The following is a 22538-nucleotide window of genomic DNA, read 5'->3' as shown; positions in this document are numbered from 1 at the left end:
AGAATTACAAAATCCCTGATTTATAAAAAAAAAAAAAATAAAAATATGTTCCACGTTTCTATAAAGTCCTAAAAAAAGGGTGATTCCTGATTTATTTGCTACCCTTTTCTGTTATTCCGTAATTACAATCCACCACCTAAGGCTTAACTCCTTTTAAACTTCATTTTAATTACTCCCTTTATTGTTTAATTTTATTGCCCAAGACACAGTATAACAACAACAACAACAGGGTAAGATAGTGCTTATATATATCTAGTTAGACCTCTAGTTAAATCAAAGACTTCTCTCCAAGAGTAGGTATACCATTCTCAAAGCTTTCTTTTAACTCTTTCTCAAGTAAAAAGGGAAAATCTGTAGAAAAAAATCACCCATAAACACCACATTTAGTCCTAGAAAATAAAAAAAAAAAATAAAATAATAAAGTGAAAGAAAGTGTCTATATAAGAAAACCTTGGCTAAAATAGCAAAAAAAAAAAACCCAAACTTACTTCAAGTTAAGTGCCCATGGAAGAGACACAACGACATACACACCAGTAGCAGCAAGTTGCAGTAGCTAAAGTATAAAAGACAACTGAAAAACAACAACAACAAAAAAAAAACGAAAAGAAAAAAAAAATCTCTATAAAGTAAGGGAGCTCTATCTGGCTGATGGGTTTTCGAGGGAAGCCAATTAAAACCATGACATAAATCCAGCTGCGACTTGTATTGGGTGTTTCCAAAACGAGAAGCCCACTTCTTGTGTTTTTTTTTTTTATTTTTTTTTATTTTGGTTTTAAATTCCACCACATCCTCATGCCCTCAAACTATAATTTCCTTTTCATTTAGAAAAAAATAAGGAAGAAGCATCTAGAGGGGCTTCAAAGTAAAACAGAAGATACAAAAAAAGTGCGGCTATTTGACTATATCGAACGATTTTCTTTTCCCAAAGAAAGATTCATTCCTGTTGTGCGGTGTAAGGAAGTGGAAACAAACGAAACAAAAAAACAACAGAAAAAAAAAAGAAAATAAAAACTCTAAGACTTATAAACCTCTTCCTCCCTCTATATCAAGACCGTATCTTTTATAGCAAACCAACAGTTGGGCAAATTTATGCACATTATTCCCCACGATACCGATACCCATTGCAGCCTTGCCACCACCGCACATAGATACACATCCATCCATCCCACCATTTATAAAAAAAGGATCGTTTTTTTTTTTTGAATCTGTATCTATAGAGTATAAATGTTATATTGTTTTGCTATAGATACTTTTTTTTTTCTTTATCTTAAATTTATAATTACATTTTTTGCACCAGTGAAAAAAAAGTGTGCGTGTAAGGATACTTCATTGCACACCATCACCATCAACAAGAGGGAAACTCAAAGTGAAGAAACAAGAAATTAATAAAAAATTAAAAATAAAAAGAAACTCAAAAAAACAATTAAAAAAGCATTGATTTCTGTGATAAAAAGGAGGCGCGTCAAATCGCCTTCTGCAATGCTAACTGGCAGTTAGCATTTTTTGCCTTGTGAAGCAATTAATACGCGTTTTGCTATCCAATTAAGTGTAAACGCCATCAAAATACTTTATAGAAGATACATTTCATATCCAGCTAAGATATAGATACTTTACCTAATACTTTTGTACAGATCCTGTTTGAGTTTCGAAAGAAGTGATTAACTTAACTTTTATAAATGGGAAGCTAGAATAAGAACTTTCATATGAGTCCTTTTGACCATTTATTCAATTGAGTTGAAAGTGTTCTCATTTCTGTTGATTTAGGGGAAATAAGCCATAAGCTATGCATAGTGATTTATTGCTCTGTAAAAGGTATCATTATAATATCTAAAACGAATGTCAAAGATTATTATCTTAAGAAACTTTGATACTTATAGATACTTAATATAGACTTTTGCTATTTCCTAACATAGAATATCTCAAAGATATGTATCTTTTTTTGGTCTAAATGTTTAACTTAAGATACATTCTTTCATATATATATCATATGCAGGCGTTCATTTTCAATTTCATACTTCATTTAACCAAAAAAAACTATCATTTCGTTTCTAAGATATTAGGTATATCTTTTGTATCTTGTATAGTAAGAATTTTACTATAACAGATATAGTTGTATAAGTTTCAATCTCAACCACGAAGGAAAAAGAATATTTATTATTGTTGGAGGCGTTTTGTCTCAATGATGGTAGTTTTCCTTCCTTCCTTCTTGACAATTTTTTTTTTTTGTTGCCTTCTTTTGATTTCATTTCTTTTTCTGTATATTTTCTGGTTTTGGAAAGATTTTTCGAATTTATTTAGTTGGGCGGAATTGATTTTAATGATGTACCAAGTCAGGATAGATATTTATATACTTTAACTAGGGAGTTCTATATTATCTATGCCTATTGGCTAGAAATAAAAATAGAAAAGAAGGCAGACATTTTTGGCAATTTAGATTTGTCAAAAGATGTGAAACGTCTGTTGGGGAGTATTAAAATATTAGTGTATCAGTACATATATGGAGACTTTATTGCTAGTTTTATACGCATTTACTGTTATTTATTGTAGGTATTCAAGCTGGAGGCATTTTTTTTTTCTTCATAGATGCACAATTTCGATACTTTAAACGCAATAAGTTATCGATCTTACAATAGCTTTGAAAATATTTTTTTTTTCGATTACTTAAAGCTTCTTCAGGTTTTTTAATAACGGCTTTTATCGCTAAAATTACTGAATGGTTTGACAAAATCACGGGTTCTTCCAAGGAACTCATGGACTTATAGTTTATGTCGTAAAATAACTTTTTTTATTTGCTGGCAAATTGGTAAAAACACTGGTTTTATTCTTAGAAAAATTACGGGATCCCAAGTAACAATTTTACTTGCATAATCGGCAAGCTATAGTTTGTATACGTTTAGTTTAAGGCTTACTTACGCAAATCATACATTTTTGAAAAAAGGAGGTCTACTTAAGGCTATCTCGAAGTGTTAAGAAGAAGCCTTGTAAATATAAGTTAAAGAAGACCTTTATAAGACCTGTTTGAACCGTTCTAAAGAAGCCTTGTATTTTCAAGTGACAGAAGGCCTCATAAGACCTGTTCCAAGAGGTTCTTGTAAGTATGCAATGTTTTCATCTAGTAAGTATGCAATGTTTTTCACCAGTAAGTATGCAAAGTTTTTATCCTGCAGATATGCAATGTTTGTAACGCTTTAGAAAAAAACATTGCATTTTTATGTGAGGTTTCAATTAGCTACCATTTCAAAACAACAGAAAAGCAGTGGAATTTTCAAAAAAGGAGAAAAAACAAAATAGGAAAAAATAAAAATAATGAAATAAAATTCAATTAATTCTTTTTTTTTTGCATAAATTCAACAACTTTTCACAACTTCTATAATGCCTTATTATAACATCCTACGCAAGTAATTGGGTTTGTGCATTAGATAAACCCTCTGCAGGAAGACCTCCGTAAGGCCATTTTTAGCTGTTTGTCACAAGCTATTAACTTGTGGGTTACCTGTGAAGGAAAGTCCTATGCAATTTCGGTAAAATGCGCCAAAATGATTTGTATAAGACCTGTCCTTCTTCTAATGCAAGCCAAAAAATAGCCCTTAGACCCTTATGAAAGTTTAATTGTTACTTGGGTGTCTCGAATGTAGAATAGTTTATAAAGCTGAGAAGCCTTAAGATCATTACTCGAAATTTCTGCAGTCTTTTCCACAAAAATGACCAATCGACGGTGTTTTTGCAAATAAATCCATTAAACTCAAGAAATCACATTATTAAAGTCTTATACAAGTTGTGATTTTTTTCAAAATTATTATTGAAATTTTACCTATAACGACAAAGCTGATTTGAATTATCATCTCTTTTTTGAGACATAATACAGCTTAGTATTTTTATTTGAAGTCCTTTAGCGTACTCCTGTCAAAAAATATTACATTAAGAAAAGGCCCTTACTACGCCAAAAACAAAGAACTTCCTCCATGCCTTTTTAAATATTTTAAATAACAATATCCCTTAAAATTTATGAATAAAATTAATATTCCAGGTGTAAAATGAACATAAAATTTCCAAAATGTAAATACCATAATCACTCAAAAAACAAGAAAAAAAAAACTTAATTTAACTTCATATTGTCTTTTGTTATTTCTTTTTTTCTTCATTTTCTTTTTCCGGACTTGTCTTTTTCTTACATACAAAGGAAGTTTATGCCAAAGTTTTTCTATCTTGTACCCCAGCTGACAAATTCCCAAAGACACTTATTCAAATTGTCGTAACGTAAAATTAAAAAAAAAGCCAAGTTCGTTTTTTTTTTTCTTTTTTTTTTTTTTTTTTTAATATACATATAAAACTTGCCATCATCGTTCAAGCCAAACAAAAATATATTACTCGCATATATTTGCTCAGTCAGTGCTTGGAAACTTTTCAATTTTATGGCCTTCAAAAAAGACAAAGAATTAAGGGAGGATGAAATATAGGAGAGAGAATACCGAAAAAAATATAGGTATAAAAAAAAGAAGGAAAGAGAAAAAAAAATATCATTCTAAAAAAAATGAAAAACTTTCACGGCTTAAAACTTTTTCATAAACTTTGAAAATAACTTTTTTATTTTTTTTGTAAAAAAAAAAAAAAAAAAAAAATATAAAAAGAAATCCATATTCAAGGACTATATGTTTTCTTTTAATGTCCTTAAAAAAAATTCAACAAACGATGTTAGGTACACAGATATTATGTATTCACATCTATACATAAACATATGTTATCTTTTTTTTTTTAGTTTTAATACAATGAAGTTCCAACTTCCTAGAGAAAATATAAATCTCCTCAGGAGTATGTGAATGTTGAAGAATTCCCCCAAAAGGACAGAAAAAACTTGGAAGCAAATTATACTTACATAAAATAAATAATGATAAATTGATACATATGTTTATATAGCAAGCGCGGCAAATAACTGATATAAAAAAAGAAATGTCTAAAGTTTTATTTCTGGTATAACAAAAATCATTAAAATGTAGTCTTATAAGAGTCAAACACTTGAAATCCCATATAAAAATATTTGTGTACATATATTTTTATACCTCTTCTCTATATGAGTATATTTTTATACATATTCAGAATGACATTATAAAGCATCCTACATGGTGAATCCCTCTTCGGGAAGATTTATTATGAACATTCCATACTGAATGTGGAGACAAAGAAATATTCCGGAATGGAAAAATGAACAGAAAACACACACTCATTCACTGACATCAGAAGAGAAGAGGGCAAAAAGAAAATTGTTCCTTTTCGTTTTTAATAAATCTATTTTATTAATGCATATTATCATCATATAGAGAAAAATAGGAGGTGACATGCATATACATCATATTTCACTCTTGGAAACTCTCGTAGATATGAGTAGGTATATCTGAAAGATATTCTTGGTTCTTTTTTTTTTCTGTCCACTTTGCCAGACTTGCATCTCATATTCATATATATTGTCCATACAGAAGTTTCAAGAGGGATTCTGTTCAGTGTTCATATGAGTTTTTATTTTAAATGAACACATTTTTTACCACATGATGGCATATATTACCTAAATAAATTGTTTAAGGGCGACGACGACAGGGTCCTTAAAAAAAATTGAATTTGAATCTCTAAACATGCGACCTTCAAATGGTAAAAAAAATATAGGTACTACCTACATTGGTCGTGTATAGTCGCCATATGTTGTTTCTGTTGACAGATTTTTTTTATTCTATTTTTTTAAGTGAGGGGTGTTTATTGGTTGTAATTTTTTCCAATTTTTCGAAAATTTATTTCCATTTTTAATTTCTTTATTTGGATAAAATATATACAAACGACAAGTGGTAGTGACAATCGAATATAAGGGAAGTCCATGGCAATTATTAATACCCAAGGGCGGATCCAGGATTTTTTTCTAGGGAGGGGCACTAGGGACGGATTGGCAAAAAATCAGCAATAACAGTTAGAAATAAAGTGAAGTATCATACGACTGTCTGACAAGCAGCGAATTTTAACGACGCACAGTGCGGTATTTTAGTCTAAAACCTGGCCAAAAATATTTGGGCAAATTTTCCACATCAAATAGGTAGGTACCAAATGACAAACAAAATATTCGGAAGAAAAAATTTTCATTTTCTTGGTACAGTAAAAGCCACTTAAGTGCTTACCCACTTACCTTCCGATTAGCCGGGAGAAAAAAAATATTAAAAATCATAAAATGCACGTAAAACCCTGTGCTATAGGTAACTTTTCTTAAAGTTAGTTATTTATTTTATTTTTTGAGTCAAGTTGTTTCATTAAATAGTTTTTGAGAAATTAAGTTTTAAAGATGAAATGTAGAAAAAAAAAATGTTTTCGTTTTTTAATTGATTTTGTATAAAATTTTGCAATATTATGGACATATTTATACCATTTTTTAATGACCTCGTAGCTTTTAGTCAAATACTAAAGACTTCATTCTAATAAAAAATATTAAAGTTCCTAAGATTAAAAAAAAACTGAAACATAGGTAGGTACTTTTTTTCTGGGAAACCCCGTTTTGTTGTTTTTATTTGCAATACCTACATTTTGTTTTATATATCAAGAATATTGTGTTCAAGTTGTAGGTCTATTGGAGCCAAATTGACCAAGTTACCTATGAGTATTTTAATACTTCGCTTACGAACGTTTTAGTCCAGGGTTCAAAACTTTAAATCGTTCTCCCCAAAACTAATGTTTTCAAGCCGGTGCCCTTTATAACTTCAAAACTACTGCACCGAATGTTTTGAAATTTGGAACACTATTTCTTTACATATTTTTAAAGGTACCCCTGAAGAAATTTTCGCAATAACATAATATTTATAAAAGTCTATAAGTAAGGGTCGCTTTTTTTTCAAGGGGTCTCTATTTGCAGGGGTGCAAACTTGGGCAAACTCTTGAAATGCAAGATTGTTCTATATATCCAGCAGTTCAATAATATATATTTTATGCAATGTTGTGGCGGGTTGCGCTATTTTAAAAACACTAACGTAAGAGAAAAATAACGAAAAAAGTGCAAATTTTTTAAGTGTGTATTTCAACCCCTCCGTATGAAAAAATAGAGTTGCATATACAATTAAATATTTTTTTAGAATACAATTCATACCTTAGTTGTCGATGTATATATCAAAATTTTTCACCAAAATCACTTTGAAGTTAAAAAAAAAAACACTTAGAAAATTCACTTTTTTTTAAATCGAAACGAAAATTGGTGTTCACCCAACAAATAGTGGTTTATTTATTAGTGAAGTGGATCAACAAACAATAAAATTCGCATTTTCAGCCAGAAATAGACAAGAGTTTCACTCAAGTTCTTTCTGTTATTATTCATATATTTTAACAACAAAGCAAATTATATGCTTTAAGTATATGAAATACTTCTGGGGGGACACGTGCCCCCGTGCCCCCCCTGGATCCGCCGGTGTTGATACCTATATTTACTAAAGTAGGTATCAGGAATTTCAGCGAGGATATGTTTTTTAAGTGCGGTATTTCTATTTCGGGTAGTATTTTGTAGAACAAGGAAATTAAAAAACAAAACATTTTTGAAAAAGAAGCATACTGTTCAAAGTAAAACATTTTTGTTTGTTTACTGGAAAATGAACTATGGACTCTTCTTTCAATTAAGTATAGCACCCCAAAGGCACCTTAGAATATTTGACATTTAAATTGAAAAATTCCAGATGGTAACTGATACCATAAAATTAAGACGAAAAATAATTAAAATCTAAGTTCTACTCGTGAACCATGTTTTTTTTGTACCTAATTAAGCCATTTGGGTGATTTTAAGGACATTTTAAAATTTTTAAAATCTGTTTTAAAGTGAAGAAAATAGTTAAATTAAATAATCTAATTTGAATTTAAATGGAAATCTTCTATTGCACATCGTCGGTCTCATGAGAAAACCTCGTAACTCCCAAAATCAAAATTTTACAGGAGAGACGAAAGAGTAAATAAACAACAGAGTAGTTTGAAAGAAACGCGCTGTGCAAAATTTGAATTTAAGTCTATTTAGAGTTTTCGGAATGATCCCAAATTTTTTGGGTTGCTCCGCTGACATATTTTCTAAAGAATGGCATTCAAAAGTCATTTTTGAAAAAAAGTGGAGTTAGGAGGTTTTCTTATGAGGCCGACGATATATGGAAAAAATTTTTTTATAATGATTTAATAATAAATTTATTAAGTTTTTCTTTAATGATTTCATGTTTTTTTTTTAAGATTTATTTCATCTTAAGACCTCGAAAATCTTTCCAGTTTACAAAATTAAAAAAAAAAAAAATAAATATATTTTTTTGATTAATTGCTTAAACATAAATTAAAATTCTCATTCATTTTCAAATGACTAAAACAAAAATCCCACTACAAAACAAAATTAATAAAAAAAACGCGTTATTAAGTTATTAATAAATGTTAATGGTTTCTCCACAATACAACAAAAAAAAAATAATCCCAACCAAATGAAGCTATCTTAACTTTGGTCGACTCTATTCTTCTTCTTTTTTTTTTATTTTTTTGTTGGTCGTCATCGTCCATTTAATTATCTCGTTTGATATTTTTTTTTAAGAGTTCCCAAGCATCGAACCAAAATGGAAATGGATATTGTATATTGGGGGATACGATTCATTGTATTTCGTTGACAGAATTTGATTTATTTGCTTGACATTTGGATAATAAATTACAACTGGTCTGGTTGAATATTTAAAAATTTTGTTTGTTTTTTTTTCTCAATTTTTTTTTTAATTTTTAATTTAAAGAACAGATTCGATACAAGAAAAATAAAAATATTTCTTTATAATAATTCTCAATTATGACCAATAAATGGAAATATTATAGGTATCTACAAATGTAGGAATATTTATCTTTTTTTTTGTTGCAAATAAAATTCCACTTATACACCCAATAAAATTGCAAGATATAAATCTCGTTTTTTTTCCCGATCAATCACTTGCTATAATACGATGTAAAAGGTAATGGCTATTAAAAATGCAAGCAGGTTTTTTTTTTACAATCGATTCTTGACTTCAATTTGAGCAATCATTATGCTATAAGCAAGAGCAAACAATGACCAAAAAGATATAATATTAAAGGCCATGGTAAAATGTTGTATAGTGTGGAGAATGATGAGGAACAAAAAAAACATTACGCCCGAAGCTATTACATGGCGAGAATCAACAGATCGAGTTTTGGTGTGGTTTGTTGCCCTTAAGGATACAAAAATATGTGCATCGCACGGATAATGATGGAAAATGTTTTTACGCTATAATAAATACCTGTAGCTTCTTGAAAATAAAATAAATAAAAAAAAAAAATAATTGAAAGCAAAAAAATTGTTAAAATGTTATAAAATAAAACAAAAAAAAAACTGAAGAAATGTTAAACATCAAGCAAAGTAAAGGGTATTTTTTTTCAATACATTCAATCGTAATGTTTTAATTCTTTAATTTGGAATCTTAATTGATAGGTATATCACACCCAAAATTGGTAACCGTAGCAGATGCTCGTAGATTTCTCTTGAAAATGATATGATTGCGTTGCAAACTGGTTATACTTTCACTTTTAAATGGCAGCTAAAGCTCCGAAAAACTTCAGCAAAAACTAGTGAGCTGCTGCCAAAGCTTGTAAATCGGTGCCGAAACCAGTTAATTACTGTCAAAACTGGTAAATCACAGCCGTAACTGGTAAATCGCAGCCAAAAGTGGTAAATCGGAGCCGATATGCTAGTAACTTGCAGCCAAAACTGTTCAATCGTAGTCAAAAAAGTTAATTAGTAACCGATTCTAATAAATCGCAGCCGATTCTGTTAAATTGCAACCGAAACTGGTAAATCGTAGTCAAAGAAGGTTAATCGTAGCCGATTCTGTTAAATGGCAGCCGATTTTTTATAAATTTTAGTCGATACTGGTAAATTCTAGTTGAATCTGAAAAATCGCTAGGAAACCCCACAACATGAAGCTGGTAACTCGGAGCTGAAATGGTCAACTAAAATCGGTAAATCTCAGCTGTTGGAGCTTTTAAATTGGTAAATCACAGCCAAAACTGGTAAATCGTAACTGATTGTATTAATATTTGATAATGTAGGTTTTCATATTTGTACATTCTCCTTAAATTTGATCTTCGTCGTTCACTTGGTCCTTAGAATCTGGTTTGAGGATAAGAATGTCAACATTTTTTAGTTTAATTAACCGTTTTAGAGAGGACTTGAAACAAAAAAAGAAACTGAAAACATTCAACATGTTTAAAAAGATTATTCTTTATGCCAACAAAATTTCTTTCTTGGTACATTTTATCATTCCATTTAAAATCGACTTCTCTTAAAAGTAGCCCAACATAATATCCCGGCTTTAAAGGAAGAATAAGAGAAATGAAAACAAAACTGAAAAAAAAAAAATAAATAAAAAAGGGAAGTTAAAAGCCATTGGTGGTAATCAAGATAAACGATTTCACCGTTCGACTGCGCGTACTGAATACGTGACTGATTTTAAACATTTTTTTTTTTTTGTTTTTGTTCGCTAATTTATTTGATCTCATGCTTTGCTTGTATGAATTTTCCCTTTAGTCCTTAATATATATTTTTTTTTGTGTTGAAGGACGGACATTCTTCAACCATCTTGGGCATATTTTTTCCTGGTTTTTCTCTGCAAAGTAAAAAAAAAAAATATAAAACTTAACTTTGGAATTTTTAATTTTTTATTCTTCCTTCTTTTTAATTTTTGATAAGAGAACAAAAACAACAAAAATTACAAACCCGTCATCCATCTTTAGGTTTTATATTAAATGGACCGTTCAAGAAGGATAAGATACTCGTTACTTGTTTTTTTTTATTCCACCTTTGCCAATATTATTCGCAAAGGGTATGTATTTATTATTTAAGGCATATTTACACACATTTAATCGACAAAAAGAGAGAGAAGGGATATAAAAGATTGCGTACTGCGGCGCGCACAGTGATCGTGCGATCATGTTTTTCTGATGATGTGCGGTTTGGATGCTCAGCCATAAGAGCGGTCGTTAACGCTCGTCTTTGGTAGGTTTATAATTTTATGCTTTATATCAATGTATTAGTTTGTGTGTGTGTATAGGAAAAATAAAAAGACATACCTATTTTCCATGGGTCTTTGGACAGAAAAAAGTGACATTGATTTATTGATCAAGTTAAATGATTTATACGATCAAGTTCAATTCTGATTATGGCTGGAAAAAAAAGATGTTGTTGTAACTTTTGTAGTGGTTAGGTATTTGTTGTTGGTCATACTTTTCATGTTATTTCTGTGGCTGCCAATGATGTTGATGACGATGGCAATGGCGATGCTGATGCGTCCAAATGGCAAATGGCGTGTTCTTATGAGAAACTAGTTGTGAAATCGTTTGTATAGAAGTACCTACTGCAGCAACATCAGAGTGGAATTATTGTATTATCGTTTACCATGGCAACCGGCATTATATAAATGAATGTGATGGTGGAAAGCATACAAAAAGGAATAACATGACCGATGGGGCAGTAAAGTGGTTAATAAATTGTTGCTTAAGTAGAAGATTGCCAGTTATGAGGGAAATAACTGATTTTCTTGTGTAAATAGATCAAGGTGCTCAATTATTATTGAAAAGTGAGGAATGGTTTTTCTGTTTTTTTTGCCCATCAGCCATTGTTAGGGATTTTTTTTTTGTACATAAAATGAACAAATATCTTTGGAAGATTCAATTATGTGTTTTAATGAGGCTTACGTACGTCTTGAGCAGGCAAACTGCTTACTGTTTCCTGTTATTTAGTTTTTCTTCGAACAAATACCTAAAACAATTTGACAAAATAAGTTTTTAACTGCACGTAACGTAATGTTACGTTACGTAACGGAACGTATCAACGTAACGTAATGGAAACGTAACGTAACATAGATTTTCCGTCTGATAAGTGGCTTGAGTTACCTTGAAAACAGTGTTTTTGAGCTGTGTCGTTATATTTTTGAACGTACGTAAGAAAATAATTCAGAATGAGGACAAAAAATATATGTAGATTTACCCTCTCATTATGCTCAAAGTAAAATCAACATCAAAAAAGTTTTTGGTTATAAATAACTATGAAACTATAGTTTAAACTCATATCACGTTCAATTTTGTGTTAGAAGATTTGATTTAAACAGTGACCACACTTATGACTCATAAACAAATGCTGAACAAAAATTTCGTACTAACTTTGGGTATTTATTTAAATACTCATAAATATAAAAGATGTATAAAACAACTAAAATTAAAATTCAGTTATAGCTAGATATGATTTTAAAATATTCAAAATAATGTGTTTACTTTGATTTATTGTTGAACACTTTATCATTTTAAGTGCTTTTATATATAAAATCGTGTCATAACAATTTATACATTTAAAACTCGTTTTGTATAAAATAAACTAAAGCTAATTAAGTTGTACACACAGAAGCTTTTATAAATTCCAATCACATCACAAAAAAAAAAAAAAAACACGAACACAAACACAAAAACAAAAAACCAATCAAATTAACTACTCGAACGAATTCAATATTATCGCAAACTATACTATACAACCATTAATTATATACACCACCATCACACACTTCTACTTTGGCCAATAAACCACAATAAACACAAATTATCCAGATTTCAAAAACTGGTAGGTCGTATAGTAGGTAAGCTATACGTATAAGTATGTGCCACAAGGTCTCCCAAAAGACTCATCATTTATTTTCTATTCATTTATTGTACCATAGTCGATGTGGTCAAAAAAGGAAAATTTTTCACCCCTTTTGTAATATAATAGAGGTCCTCATTCTCAACAATAATAAGACTGCCGCATTTTCCTTTTGACCGTGTTTATACAATACCTTACTTTTCTATTGAACCAAATGCCATGCGTTTTCATTGTCCTTGTAAGTATGTGGAGAGTCGTTTTCTCGTCATTGCAGAGACTTTTTCCCAATTCTCGAATGTCCCCGAAGAAAATAAAACCAATTAAATTCTGATTGTCGTCAAACCACCACCAGCCTTTTGAATACGAGGTTTTAGTATTGTAGACTCTTGTACTCGTTTCTTCATATATTGGCTTATTGCAAGGTGTATTTTAGTTGCAGTCTCAATGGAGTAAAACACGCCTCAAAAATATACTACAACAACCCTGCCCATTCCTTGTTAAGGTCTAGAGAACTAATATTGATGAGTTTTGGCAATAGATTTTATAGCTTACCTCTGTCTGAATGGGAGGTTCTTTCTCGTGTTGGCAGGTTTTTGTATACGAGTGCCTCTGCACTTAGCCACTTCAATTGAAACTTGAATTTGGTTCTTTAAAAATCAATTTAGATTGAAAATATTTTGAAAATACTTGATTTTGTTGCTTTTAGACCAATTTTTATACCAATCAATGAACATAAAATATCACTTTCAACAGGATTCAACACGACTAAATCAATGTTGGGGTTTAAAACAAACAGAATAAATTAATATTGGCTTTTAACTGAATTATACCAGATTTTATACCAATTAGTGGATTTTTTTTAAACGAATATAATTTCATATGCAAAGTTGTTATCTGAATATTGTATATTTTTTTAGTATATTGTTTATGGTCTTACTTGCATTTTACCAGTTTTTATACCAATCAATGGCATTACACTACAAAACAAAAAATTTTAGCTTAAACAAGATTCCCGAATATAGAAACTATTATTCCCATTACATTTTTCGTAAAAAAAAAAAAAAACAAATATAAAGCACAAATAATCACTTTTATCTGCTTTTGACCAGTTTTATACCAATAAAAGAAATAGTTTTTCTAATGAATATCATTTGTTTTAATAATCTTGAACCTAAATAATGCCTCTTGGCATGCTATAATACGCGTTATACATAAATTCTTGGTTCTACATATAGGTATAGGTATTATACGCCAACATTTATACCAATCAGGAATAAATTCTTCACAAAAGAAATTTTTATACGGATACGAATTTTGACTGAATATCACTCCTAGTGACATAGACATAAAAATTTTGATCAAATGTCATTCAGAATGCAAAGATTTTATCGGTATATTGTTCGTAACTACGCAAAAAGACACAAAATACACCATACATGCTTTGGTTCTTCATTAGACCAGTTTTTATATCAATAACTTAACCGATTTTACTCTTTTATTTTTAATTTAGAATAGTTTACGAGATTGTTTTCCTTACTCTCAATAAAAATATAAAAAAAAAATCTGAATGGTATAAAAGTAAAAATTTAATGGTATAAACTCAAAAAACATCACAAACCAAGTAAATTAACTAGAGGTAGGTACATTATTCCCTTTTTTTGTTTGCTGATGAGCACTTGTTTAACAGATATTTGTGTGTTCAAGTTAAAACAAAAGGAAAAAGTCAATAAAAAAGTTCACAAATGTACCATGTTAAAAGCAGAATAAAAAAAAAATTACAAAAAACAAACATAGGACAAAAAATAAATAAACAAAAACAACAATTCCCTTGACATAAGCCCCTAAAGCACCAACAGCACATAAATTGCAAAACCAAACACATGTGAAAAACATCTACATACACACAAACATTTCTACCCTATACCCACACATCGAAACATTTATACAAAAAATACATATAATTTAATCTATAGATACTTTAATAGAACGATACATCACATTGGCGACATATAACATGGAGTAACCGTGTGATTTATTACCCATGTCGTATGGTGGAATTTGCCCAAGACGAATTAGGGTACGAAATTTACCCTGCAGCCACTACTACACAGAAACACACACATATTCCTTACCTAGAAATATAGAACTTTCACAAGGAAGTACACTCTGGGAATTCTTCTGGCTGCTGCTATCTATGGATACCATAACCATACTCCTTGTTTGTGTTGGGGGTTTCTCTCCCCACCCCCCATATATCTTACCCGAGAAAGCTATGGGATACACATAAAACTTTTTTTAGGAAAATCCCTCAAAAAACTGGAAGATACTTTTGCTGCTGCTATCAAGAAACTCAACTGGGGCCAGGCAGTTCTAACAACCTCCCCATTTCGCCCACCAAAATTCTAGTATAGCCGTCGGGTATAAGAAGTATGTGCGTATACACAACACATTTATATAAATATATATGTCTTTAAAATAAAGAACAAGAACGAAAATTTAGACACTCAGCAAACTGAGTGAAATAAAGAAAAACAAGAAACATCACCCTGGTTTATACTACCCTCCTCTAAAAAAATAAACCCCCATATTCCAGACAGTGGCACATTCAAACACACACATACAATTTACCCCGGGGAATGGAAATGTGCTGAACAGCGAGTTGGTACTATCATCAGACAGCAGCAGCAGGAGCAGCAGCGGCACAAGCCAAGCAAGCTGTTTAGAGTTCTCCTTATTTTTCTGATATGGGGATGATGGTATACTATAAGCATTCGCTTTTCAATGCACAAAGAACCCGAAAGTTGTATTCCTTTGGGCACATCTGTGAAGAAGGATCACTCCCTTTACTCATGCCAAAAAAGCAGTATAACAAAATACAAAACAACAAAATTTCAAAAAAAAAAAAAAATATATATATATATTTTTTTCCCAGCCACCCAAGGTTTCGAAGGAAAACGGGAAAATAAAAAAGTTTCTTTCTGTTTTCTTGGAATTTTTTTTTTTTTTTTTTTTTGAAAAAACGTGCTGCTCCTCTTGTCGTTCGTTGACTTGGATCCTCATATATCCTTCAGGAGCGCAAAGCTCACCGTTGTGCATAAATACTCTTGGGCTGGTGTAATATGAATAACAAAACAAAAAAAAAAAATTTTTTTTTTGAATTTTTTCTCCACTTAAGCCATTTTTAATGAAAACGACACGGGGTAACTCACTATGTTTTTTCTTAGAGCTCCCTACCAAGCGACGAATTATTGTTGTGACAAATTCTACGCAGCGCGAAAAACTCGCACGAAGTTATATGTGTGTTTGAGAGAGAGTGTGTGTTATGATGGTGGGGAGCAACAAAAAAAAAAAAAAAAAAAAACAACTAAACCAAGAGGCAGGACTTACCTGAGAGTTATAAAACACGCGACTCAAGGAGAGTAAATTTATTTTCTATACACCTACCCTTGTATATTATGTGGGGTTGTTTTTTGTACCTCGAAGAAGGTAAGAAAACAAAAAAAAAAAAAAAAAACAAAAAAAAAAATAAGAAAAGGAAAGGTTAACCATTTTCTTCCCCATTCAGCATCTTTTTGCTGGACTTTTTCTTTTTAAGAGGAAAAATAAGTATAAATCTTCTTTTTCACTGAAATCCTATTAAAAAATATAAAACTCGAAATAAGAAAAAAAATTTCATCTGTTTGCATTTTTTTTTTTTTTTAATAATTTCACTGACGTTTTGGATATTTATCATTCGGCTTGGGTAGATATATTATATGGACCTGAAGAAATCTTAAAGAAGACAAAGAGAAAGCTTTTAGACATCAAAAGTTTAAGCATTCTTCAAAATGTCAACAATAGTTTTTGTTTTAAAAGATATGACAAAAATTTCTATTCGAATTTCATTTTTTTGTACATTTAAGTGGTCAAAACTTCTATAAGGCTTCTATAAGTTTTTCCTCAGAACATGTTTTCTAATAGAAGTAATAACTTCGTTTAGAGCTTATAAAAAGATGCCCAAACAAGATAAAAATTTTGTTTCCGTAACCCTTTATAGAAGTTGAAATCTTAAATGAGTGTTATCGGAGGATTACCGAAGTTAAAATTTAGCTAAGATCTTGAGTTAACATCTAAGAGAAGCTGAAATGTTCAATGGGGAATTCCATAAGATCGCATATGATATCTTTTCCATATGGTGCTCATATAAAATTTAAAAAAATCTTAAAATAAGCTTTATCGAAGCTTACCAAAACGGAACTTCGGTAAAACTTCTTCTACGAAACTTTAAAGAAGCTACTAATAAAGTTTTAGCTTCTGTAGAAAATTCATAAGAGAAGAAGACTTAAAACGAGGCTGTTTGGATAAATTGCAGCTATATCTAATATAAAAATGGTCAAAATCATAACGTTTTTTTTTTCAAATTCTAGCCTTCAAAAGCATTCAAAAACACAATCCATCATCCTTAAAAAAAATCCCATTATGTTGCTACTGTATGATTCTGCTACACACTCTGCCTTGGGCAAAAAGTTGAATTATTAACTGACACAAAACAAAAAAAAAAATCTTCTTCATCAAAAAAAAAAAAAAAAAAAAACTGCAACAACTAATTGCATGGTCCAGCAATAATGCGCGACGTTCATTGACTTAAAAAGTATGTGCAAAAAAATGAAGAAAAAAACCTTCTCTAAATATTACAATCATCCTTTCGATCATCATCGACCAAAAGAAGAAGAAAAAAAAAAATCCTTCATAAGGAAATCAAAAAACCCGAACTTAAGAAAATCCAAAAAAATTCTATACTGAATCTCTTGTTATTCGCTTTGAATAATTTATATTCTGCATAATGTGGAGCAAGAACTTAAATTAAAAAAAAAGACCCTACATAAAAACCAGCATGGCTGATGGGATGACTTAAAACAAAACTCCTTTTTCTTATACATGATGATAATGCCCACCACTTGAACCGTGCGGTCACCATCACATTTCTGCCATGTCTCTTTTCCAAATCGCGTTCCAGCATCCACTCCTTTCTTTCTCTTCGTTTGTCCTTCATATTATAACAGGAGAGTCTATCGGGAGAAAAAAAAAAACTTACTATACAACATCCTGACGCACATACCTACTTAGATGGTTAAGGTTCTGGTACCTACACTCCAAGTTGTTAGCTGGTTGCTGATGCTCGATGATGATGATGATGGTCAAGAACCTTTTTGGCTCTACTGATGGCCATCTCTTCTTTTGCTTCTTCATGCAGCGTGTCGTCCAAACTATGTGTATAATACCGACCATTATAGAAGGACTCCTTCGTTAGTTTGCCGCCGAGTCGCACACCGCTGACGATGCTTGAACAAAGTTTTATAAAAGAAACCTGTTGGAATTTTCAAAAAAAAAATAAAAAAAAAAAAAGTAGCGAGGAAAACATGCTGCCCTCATGGTTTTCAAAACCTCTTTTTCCTTCCTTCCTTCTATACACTTATACCTACTCTCTGGCAAAAAACACAGCATCACCTAATATTGAGGACTTACTTACTCCTTACGGATAATACCCCCATCATGTACCTACTATCGTATAATGTAGAAGGAACTCGTCCACCCAATTATTTTCGATTTTTCTTTTCGATGTTAAAGAACCAAAAAACAAAAAAAAAAAAAGAAAGGAAACATCGTCGTATTAACCAGCGACAACATAGTAAACATTTTCTCTCCTCCTATCACGTGGTATTGGGATACCTTCATGTAGGGAGTTAAAATATACTGCATGCAACAAAGTGGTGTCCTTTTTTTTGAGGAGGGGGGGGGGGGGGGAATAAAAATGTTTCTCTCCCGAAAATCAAAGAACAAAAAATTATTCATGACCATATCAAGAGAGGTTGGTTGCACAGTGATGGTTGATGCACTCTACGCTGGCTTCTAGTGGCCAAAAACGAGAGGATGCAAGTAGGATCGAAGCTCACCAAGTATATCCTCTGTATAAATCTATACAAGGTTTTTTGACTGCACACACGAGGTAAAAAGGTAATTCTTCTTAACTTTGGCAAGAACCGAATCAAACTAAAAATACAGCAGAAACAAAAAAAAAAAAAAAATTACACAAACGAACACCCTTTTCGTCCTCCGAATTCCTGAATTGATGATGCTTTTTTTGTTTGCTACTCTGGTCAAGTCAAGGGTTTCTATATATCCTATACATCTATAAATACAGCAGCACTCACCTGTTTGGCTGGTTTGTGTGCTGTTGCTGGAATTCATGCATCATATTATTTTGCCCCCAGGCTGTTACAATAATCGCTTTTGTGTATTGTATATGTTCAGTAGGGGAAAGGGGGGTTAGTTGGTATATCTAGAAGAAGGTAGAGGTGCGAGTGTTTGCTTTTTATGCTGCTATATACGCTACAAGCTTGAGGATTCGTTATTTTTTCGCGTGGAAAATGCCGATTTGATTGGCTACCGCGATAATGAATTGCCAGAGCGGCATATGAAAAGTTTTTCTTTTTTATTTTTTTTTTTTACAGATCAGAAAAATCAGACAAACAAAAAAAAATTAAATGAAAGAAAAATTGTAAAAATACTTTATGTCGGCTTTTGGTCTTGTATAGATACTCGTCGTACCTATCTAGTGGATTGCTGCATGAGTCTGTATATCTTGATGGAAATAAATTCTTCAAATAGGTAAACAATCGATTCGATATTGTTGGTATATGTTGTGTGGAGAGTGTTGGCGAGTTTTATTGTAGGTATATCCGATGATATCCGTTGATGTCAAACTTTAATTGTGTTTGATAGGTTTGATTAATTGGCTGCTAATGTAGGGTTTTACATGAAGATTTATATTAACTTTTAATAGGTATTTAATTGTTTCCAGGACTACCACCTTATTAACGACTTATTTTGATTTTGCTAAATTACTTATTAGCTCCAAATTTCCTCTTCTTCGTTATCCTTTCAAGTCTATCCAACTATTTTTAGAAACTCGAGACCACTTTTTCATCCGGTTTGCCTTCAAAAGGTAAAATTCACTTTAAAGGTCAGAATTTTCTGTAAAATTCCAAACAATTTTTTTGTTTTTAAAAATTAAGTCGAAATTGTGTTCAAAACTTTTGTCTAAATTTTTTTTTATCTAAGACAAAATTTTATAAATGTAAATGCATTCTCTAATATTATTTTAGAAAATTTGAGTGGTTTCATCAGTAATTTTTGCTTAAAATTTCGTAACAAAATCTATTAAGTTTTTACTATTTTGATTATTTGTGTCCTTTGTTCAAAAAATTGAATACAATTTTTATTTGGCCCAATTTCTGTGTGATAGCTACTACTTTTAGACCAAGTTTATTTATGTAATAAAGTACCTAATCTCAAACACAGAAAGAAAAAAAAAAATGAATCCCTTTTTTATTCAAGTATTTCATTGTCCAAAACTTATAGGCATGAATAAATTGATTCCTAATTCAATAAAAAAAAAAGCCTAACTACAAGCTTGACTACAAAAGCTTCAATCCACTTTTCGTTCAAACCCTTGGTTTTTGTTGTGTCTAAGTTTCAAATATATTAATATTTGTTTAAATATTGGTCAAATACTTCAGCCCAATTTCAGCTTAGAAGATTACGTTCATATTTGATTATACATTCTGGAGTCTAATTTTTGTCTAAAAAAATGAGTATTTGAAAAAAAATTTGTTTAAATTTTGTTCCAAATTTTTGGTTTCAAATATTTGATTCCACTGTCACTGCTCAAATTTTTGACAAAAGCGATAAAATAGATAAGTTCAAATTTCATTGTTTAAAAAATAAATTTAGTCCAATTTTCGTTAAAAGATGAAAAATTTGACTTAAAATTTTGTTAGAATGAATAAGAACAATTTTTTTTCTGATTCGTTTGCAAACTTTAGTTAAAATTTCTTAATTTTTTTTTTAAATTTTTACTATTTGAAATTATAAAAAACTCAAAATTTCGCCCCAAATTTTTTAAAATTCAAAAATCTTAATATGCATTTTCAAAAAACTTTCTTTCGAATTTAAATTTAAGTTAAATCCATCTTTTGTGAATAAATTTGGGTCAATTTAATATTTTAAAATTTGGAAATAAAATTTGAAAAAAATTGTGAAAATTTTAAGTATAATTTTATGTATAAAAAAAACAGTCCTTATTTTGCAAAAAAAAAAAAAAATAACTCAATTTTTTTGGGAAATGATTGGTTTTGTATTCAATCCATATTGTCATTGCTCAAAACTTGTGTAACTTGATGCTTGAACACATCAATCAAAGATTTGAGCTAAGACTGAAGACTTTTTTTTTATAAAATCTGGGTCCATACTCTGTTAAAAAGCTTGAATTTCAATATTGTTAATAAATTTAATCTTGTGTCAATTTTGTGTCAAAAACAAAAAAATGGTTTTGTTTTTGGAGTTATTACATCAAAATAGAACATAATTTTAAAAGTTCCAATTGTTTAACTAATTAGTTATTAAAATTAAAACAAATCTTACATATTTTTAAGTTCATATAGGTTCAAATGTTTGCCATACTTTCTACAGTTTTTGTTCTTAATTTTCGGTCTATATAATAATTTTACAAAACAAAACAAAATAACTAATAAATTCTTTTTTCCTTATTTATTTTTAGGTACAAATGGCCTCCGAAGACGTGGTAGACAAACCTATACCCGCTATCAAACCCTCGAATTAGAAAAAGAATTCCACACAAATCACTATCTAACCCGGCGACGAAGAATCGAAATGGCCCATGCACTCTGCCTAACAGAACGACAAATTAAAATTTGGTTCCAAAATCGACGAATGAAATTGAAAAAAGAAATTCAAGCTATTAAAGAATTAAACGAACAAGAGAAACAAGCCCAAGCACAAAAAGCAGCAGCTGCAGCAGCAGCAGCGGCGCAAGCGCAAATATCGGATCATAACTAGGAAAAAATCTTTGTTTTTAATTATAAGCATAATAATAGTTATTACGATAAACAATAAAAATACAAAACAAAAAAAAAAAATATTAAAAATTTACTATTTAATTTAGTGTTTTTATTTTTTCAATTTTTATTTAGTGGTTATAATTTTTTTTTGAAAATTCTTTAATTAATTTTTAATTTAATTTGAATTTTTTTTATATATAAATATAAAAATACAAATATAAGTTAAACCTATAAAATATTAAATTCTGTTGATATGAATTTGAATTTGTAAATTTTTTAATAATTAAATAAAAATAATAAATATAATTTACAAAAAAAAAAACATTTTAAATTAGTTTAGATGAAAAAAGAAAAGAATTTATTAAAAATTATTAGTTTTTGTTGACAAAATTTTAAAAGAAAAATTAAATGGATTTTTTTAGTGCGGTAACAACATCCGCTATATGTTTGATGATGATCTCTAAAGTATTTAAATTTAAAGAAAGAAAAAAAGAACAGAAATATTTGTTTTTGTTTTTTTAGTTGACAAAATTTAGGCCTTTAGCTATGAAGCATGACATAATTCTCTTAGCCCAAAAAGAAAATGTAGACATAAATCTGCTTCCATCAGCTTCTCTTTGAAAAAAGTTATAATTTTCGCCCTGAATTGACTAATGTTAGTTCTTAAAAATGTTTTGTTTAGAACAATTTAATTTTAAGTTTAACAATTTTTTTTAATAAATTTTGTGCAATACCTAATTTCTGTTTGTATCTATATTTTCATGTTGTTAAATAGAAACAACAGTCTTTGTTTTTTTTTTTTGTATAAATAATTTTTTTAAAAGACACTACCTAATTGTTAATGTTAAATTAAAATATAAAAACCTTTGTTTTCATTTATTTCTTTTTTAACTTTTGTTTATTTCAAAAACAAATAATTTTCTAACAAAAGTTCAATAAAACAAACAACTAAGTAAAACGTCCTTAATAATTAAAAA

General features: G+C 30.0%; 1 protein-coding gene across 3 annotated transcripts in view; it reads left to right on the top strand.

Moving 5' to 3' along the window:
* Positions 1 to 21689, top strand: part of LOC129913105 (homeotic protein ultrabithorax) — a 172590-nt gene extending 150901 nt beyond the window's left edge. For all 3 annotated transcript variants that reach the window (XM_055991601.1, XM_055991600.1, XM_055991599.1), the window contains one exon: positions 21261 to 21689. In XM_055991601.1, the coding sequence (XP_055847576.1) occupies positions 21261 to 21559 (299 nt within the window). In that variant the 3' untranslated portion in view covers positions 21560 to 21689. The remainder of the gene's footprint in view (positions 1 to 21260) is intronic.
* The last annotated feature ends 849 nt before the right edge of the window (positions 21690 to 22538 follow it).

This window comes from Episyrphus balteatus, chromosome 3 (genome assembly GCF_945859705.1).
Source record: "Episyrphus balteatus chromosome 3, idEpiBalt1.1, whole genome shotgun sequence".
NCBI classification, from domain to species: Eukaryota; Metazoa; Arthropoda; class Insecta; order Diptera; family Syrphidae; genus Episyrphus; species Episyrphus balteatus.
The sequence above is the reverse complement of the archived record's forward strand: the minus strand, read 5'-3'. Positions and strand labels throughout refer to the sequence as shown.